Source organism: Akebia trifoliata, chromosome 9 (genome assembly GCF_017979445.1).
Source record: "Akebia trifoliata isolate Shusen 1 chromosome 9, ASM1797944v1, whole genome shotgun sequence".
Classification (NCBI taxonomy): Eukaryota; Viridiplantae; Streptophyta; class Magnoliopsida; order Ranunculales; family Lardizabalaceae; genus Akebia; species Akebia trifoliata.
In genome coordinates, this window is record NC_141383.1 from 1,766,808 (window position 1) to 1,772,766 (window position 5,959).

The 5,959-nt window shown below is 44.4% G+C and overlaps 2 protein-coding genes across 2 annotated transcripts; both read right to left on the bottom strand.

Annotated features, from left to right (window-relative positions):
• Positions 1 to 2,315: 2,315 nt before the first annotated feature.
• Positions 2,316 to 2,795, bottom strand: LOC147394013 (uncharacterized). Its single transcript, XM_086454525.1, has one exon. The coding sequence runs from the start codon at positions 2,793 to 2,795 to the stop codon at positions 2,316 to 2,318; it is 480 nt and encodes a 159-aa protein (XP_086310651.1).
• A 93-nt stretch (positions 2,796 to 2,888) lies between these two features.
• On the bottom strand, positions 2,889 to 3,827 carry LOC147394014 (uncharacterized). The gene has a single exon (XM_086454526.1). It carries the CDS (start codon positions 3,825 to 3,827, stop codon positions 2,889 to 2,891), a length of 939 nt encoding a protein of 312 aa, XP_086310652.1.
• Positions 3,828 to 5,959: the final 2,132 nt, after the last annotated feature.

Below are 5,959 nucleotides of genomic sequence, written 5' to 3' on the forward strand. Positions count from 1 at the left end.
CCGAATGGTTGCCGCAGATCCCCTCATGGATTTCCACCATTATGAGCTCGGATTCCACCTTATTAAGGCATTTCAGAAGTGGTTCCCCGAATGACATCCTATAGAGTTCCCCTTCAACGAATGTGTATTTACCGACCTACTGTAGCAATTTTCTTGCTTCCTTCTTGTCCTATGGCAGTATTCCAGAATGCAGGTACTTTGTGTATGCTCTCATCCTTCCTAAGGCTCGGTCTACCTGTGCGCATTCTCATTCGCTGTAATCAATGCTTGCTTTAGGTAAGTACTTCACCAGTAAAGCCCGATTTTCTGTCTCCCCTAGCATCGAAGCGATGTATGCTAATGAATCTGCATGCCTGTTCTCATCCCTTGGTATCTGACATATCTTTACTTGGTCAAATTTTTTGATTTCTCGATTTACCGCGGTTAGATATTTCGCCATACGCTCGTCCTTTGCTTCGAATTTACCATTGCACTGATTCGCTATGAGTTGCGAATCAGTACATAACCTTATTTGGCCAATCTTCAACTCACTTGCCATTCGCAACCCATTGATAACTACCTCGTACTCAGCTTCATTATTTGATGCCCCATATCCGAGCTTGATTATCTTCTCAAATCTGTCATTGCTCGGTGTTACAAGTACTATTCCAACCCCCGAGTCAAAATAATTTGATGAACTGTCGACGAACATCCTCCAACATGTGTACTTGTCCCACAATTCTGCTTCTTCTGCCACCTCGTCTTCGTCTTCCAACTCTTTCCAGTTTAGATCATCAACCGAGAAATCAACGAAAAATCTGCTAGTACTTGCCCTTTTAGTGCCGTTCGTGACTCGAACTGTAAGTCGTATTCTCTTATAATTACCGCCCATCTTACCATCCTCCGGGATTTTTTTGACCTATGCATCATTTCTTTCAATGGGCTATCTGTCACAACTCGGATACGGTGTGAGAGGAAATAAGGCCTGAGTTTATGTGCTGAGTAGACGAGTGATAATCCCATTCTCTCCGTCTTCGTGTACCTCACCTCTGATGGACCCAGTGTTTTGCTGATGTAGTAGATAGGGTACTCTCGTCCCAAGTCTATTTTGAATAATACTGAGCTTACAGAAGATGAGTTGGTGGCCAAATATATTCCTAGCTCTTCCCCTTCCTCTGGAGAGCTAAGGATTGGTGACTGCCCTAAGTATTTTTTCAGATTGTTGAACATCATTTCACATTCTGTACTCCAAACGAAGTTCTTTTCTTTTTGCAACAACCTGAATAGCGAGCGGCATCTGTCGGACATTCAGGAAATAAATCTATTCAACACGACTATTCTTCCTACCAGTTTCTGTAGCTGCTTCTGATTATTCGGGCTCGACATATCCATCAAAGCCCAGATTTGATCTGGATTGGCCTCGATACCCCTTCTTGTGATGACGTGCCCGAGGAATTTCCCTGAAGACACTGCAAACACGCACTTTTTCGGGTTCAGCCTCATTTGAAAGCTTCTTAATCGGTCGAAAGTTTGCTTTAGGTCTGCCAAATGATCTTCTGTTTTCTTGCTTTTTACCAACAAGTCGTCGATGTACACTTTCACAGTTTGCCCAATCAATCCCTCGAACATTCTCGTCACGAGCCTCTGGTAAGTGGTCCCAGTGTTCCTCAAGCCAAACGACATGACCTTAAAATAGAATAGCCCTTGCTCGGTGATGAACTACGTTTTCTCCTGATCTTCTGCAACTAAAGGGATTTGGTTATATCTTGAGTACCCGTCCATGAACGACATTCTCTTGTGTCCGGCCGTAGCATCGACCAATCTATCGATCCTTGGCAGAGGGAAACTGTCCTTTGGACATGCCTTATTGAGATTCGTGAAGTCACTGTAAACTCTCACTCTTCCGTCCTTCTTCAGTACTGCGACTATGTTGGCTATCCGCTCTGGATAATCTACCTCCCTGATAAATCTCGCCTTTAGTAACTTCTCGATTTCTTCATTTACCCCTGCCTTAGTCGGGGTGACAGTCTTCTTGACTTCTGTCTGACAGGTTGGAAGTCCCCATCGACGTTCAGTTTGTGGCACTCGATCGAAGGGTCTATTCCTGGCATATCCTCGAGCGACCACGCGAATATGTCCTTATTTGCCTTTAGTAGCTGGACCATTGCTACTTTCTCCTCCTGTAACATTGTGGTGCCGATACTAACTAGCTGACCTCCGCTATCACCGAGGTCTACGGCCTCAACTTCCTCTACTATTTCTAGCCACTCCTGTTGTGGCTCCTTCTGTAATTGCTATGACGTCTCTCCTTCAATTGGTGGCTCCTTTCTCTTCTTCTAAGGAATGGCCTCGGCGCCCCGTCCTTGCTTCAAGGTTAGGTGAAAGCACCGATGCGCCATCTCCTGGTCACCCCTGATCTCCATCACTCCTTTCTTGCTTGGGAATCGAATAACCTGGTGATAGGTTGAAGGGACTGCCCTCATCTCGTGTATCCATCTCCTCCCGAAGATCAAGTTATAAGCTGAGTCTACCTCTATTACCACAAATCTTGTCATTACCACTTTTGATCCCGCTGTGATCGGGAGTGTGATTTCTCCCACCGAGCTGCTTGGGACCCCATTGAACCCATAAATTAGGGTCTGGGTTGGTTCTAAACTATCTGAAATCCCCATCCTTCTCGTTGCGCCCAAGAAAATAATATCCGCCACACTTCCTGAGTCTACCAATATTCTGCGAAGCTTGACATTCCCAACTAGGAGTGCTATCACGAGAACGTTCTGATGGGGCATTGTCGTTCCCCTCAAGTCATCCTCCATAAAGGCTATTACCCAAGCATCGGCTCCATTGCCTGTTGTTTCTGCTACCCGTACTCCTGATGTTACTTGGTTGACACCAACCACATGTCGGATCTACTTTACTTTCTCCCGAATTGTCTGCTTAGACGATCTTTCTACCATCGGCACTTTCGTAATGGTATATACTATCATGCGTTCCTCCGGCTCACGGCATCCCCCCCTTGCCGGCCACCTAGGTCTGGGCTTCCGTTCGTCTCCCTCGGGGGTTTCCCTTCTCGACGAGACATACCTTTTGAGCTTCCCTGCTTCAACCATATCTTGGATGATATGCTGTAACTTATAACAGTCCTCGGTGGGGTGGTCCTCGACCTCATGGTACTCGCAGTATGATTTTCCGAGTTTCCCCTTATACCCCCGGGATGGCTGAATGAAATCAGGTTCACTCTTTATGTGCCTCAATATCACAGATAGTTTTTCATTGAGCGGTGTATACACCCGGCCTTTCTTCCACCTTGATTGCTCATTTGGTTCTCTCTGCCTTTTCTTGCTTCCTTCCCCTCCGAGATAAGTCGGTGTTTTTGGTACTTCATTCCCTCCCTCGCTATTGGCCACTGTCTGAGCACCTCGTCTCCTGCCCTTCACAGATTCCTTTACCAGGATGTACTTCTCCACTTTTAAGTACAAATCTTCCAAACGAGTTGGGTCAGATTTGATCAGTAACTTGTGTAATCGTGTTCCCGGGATGACTGCAGCGATGTACGTCGCACAGGCGGTTGCCTTGTCCATGCCTTCTATATTCAACGCCTTCGTTCGAAAATGAGTTACGAAAGACCGGATACTCTCTCCGACCTCCTGTCGAAGATTAAACAGAGTGTTAATTTCGACCTTCTTCCTCCGTAGATGTACGAACTGGCCGACGAACGTTTCCTCTAGCTCGAAAGGGTTCATAATGGACCCAGCTAGTAATGCCTGGAACCACATCATGGCCCCATGCCTCAGAGTTGATGGAAATAACTTGCAGAGTAACGAATCATCATTCTGGTACAGCACCATCTAGCTTCTGTAATGCAGAATATGGTCCATAGGGTCTCTTGTTCCGTCATAAGTTTCAAACTTCAACATATGGAACGTTCCTTAGTGGTTTCGAACTCAGTATCATTGGCGAGAACGGTGCCCCCTTGAGCTCCCGGATTGCATTTCGTACCTTTTGCGCGGGATCCTTTCCACGTGCAAGTTCCTCGTCCCTTCTTCTTAGCATTTCTTCCACTTCTTTCCTCGTCATTAGGTCCTTAACTTCTGAACTTCCTTGCTGCGTTTTTACTACCGTTGAATCTTCAGTCCAATCTGCCTTCGTTCGCGTTGTTCGGATAGTTTGATCCCTGCTCTGCTCTGCACCTGGGCCTTCTTCGATTTTCGCACGCTCGTCTAGTTTTTGCCTGAGTTTCTCGTTCTCCCTCCTTATATTCATTATCTTATCGTTCTGTTTCTCCAAACCCTTACGCATTTCCTCCCTCATCTCTGTGAGTAAGTTGTACATTGCGAGCATAGGGTCTTGAGCGTTTGGAGGTGAATCTGCTGGTAAGGGATTTGATGGCTCTCCACGTGTTTCGCCTCTAGCTCTTCCCATTTTGGTCATTTTTCTCCTTGTAAGTTTCCCACGGACGACGCCAAATTGTAGATGCAAGATTTCGCTATACACTTTTCCCTTCTCCTAGCTCGGGCGGACCTACAAATTAGCCCACTCCGACGATCAAGTTAGATAAATTGATCAATGTTTGTTTAGTTTCAAAGATAAGAAGAATTCGAACCTCTTTTACCCATAGTCCTCTTCTTTTTATAAGCAGTGAACTTGATCGTTTTCTGTGCCATCCTTTGAAATGACCTATGGCAGGTAGCTTATTAAGGGCAGTTAGCTCACTCTCTGACACATCAGCTGCAAGGGTAGTTGCAACTGCTCTGTCAACCCTGTCATAATCAGAGCTGATTTGACACGGTAGGGATTGTCAGAGCTGTCAGTCAATGGCACATCTGTTAGATTCGTCCTGTCGACCTATACTGACGCCTGATATCCACCGAGCATGTCATCCATGCTACTTAATGGACTGGTGGTACAAGTCCGAGCTGAACATCTGCGCATATGAGGAGTTTAATCAATTGGGCCCATATAGGAGTTTATTCGAGCTTCAAATCCTTACTTCCGGGAGTTTGCTCGAGCCACATGTCCATATTTGAGAATTTCCCCCACACCCATCGAGAGCCAACAACGTTCATATCTGGTCGTTGAGGAACAAGAACCCAAGTCTTATTCTTATCCAAAGCACGAAGCTCTTCGTACATGGCTTCAACCCAATAAGAACTTTTTAGAGCTGCATTCAAATTCTTTGGTTTTGAAATTTCTAAAGAAGAACCTATCAATGAATATTTAGTATAGGGTTTGAATACACCAGCCTTAGCACGAGTGACCATTCCATGAGATAAATTTGAAGATGGATGTGATACGTTATCAACATCTAAGATAGTAGGAACATCTCCAACACTAGACTCACCAATAGAATTCGGTGAGTTAGTAACATATGTAGTAATGAGGCACATCAACATCTACAATTGGAGTATTGGGAGTACTTTGATAAATAATATTAATAGGTTGAACTGTAACATATGTGCTTCCTTGAGAAGTTGTACATGATAACTCCCCCTGACTTGTAGCACTTCTTGAATCAGAAAAAGGAGAAAAGGAACCAAACCATTCAAGATATTTTGTAATCATTCCAGTTTGTTGCACAGGACCAGATGAAGCTGATGGATCAACAAATGGAAAAATAGTTTCATCAAATACAACATGTCGAGATAAATAAACGTGACCCGTAGAAGGATGGAGACATTAATATCCCTTATGCAAAGGACTGTATCCTATGAAAATACAGGGAAAGGATTTTGGTTGGAACTTATCACTTGTATGTGTCCTGATATATGGAAAACACCGACAACCAAAGGTTCTTAATTTACCATACTGAGGTTCTTTCCTATACAAAGCATGAAACGGATTATTCATCTTGAGAACTGGGTAATCGGTTTATTAAATAAACGGTAGTAGCAATTTAGGAGTATTGGCACGAAACATTAATGTTAAACCAATTTTTACAATATGATGATTCTTTCTTTCTACAACCCCATTTTGTTCTAAT

Coding starts and splice junctions, on each gene's coding strand:
- LOC147394014 (XM_086454526.1), bottom strand. CDS start 3,827: ATGGTGCTGTACCAGAATGATGATTCGTTACTCTGCAAGTTATTTCCA.
- LOC147394013 (XM_086454525.1), bottom strand. CDS start 2,795: ATGGAGGATGACTTGAGGGGAACGACAATGCCCCATCAGAACGTTCTC.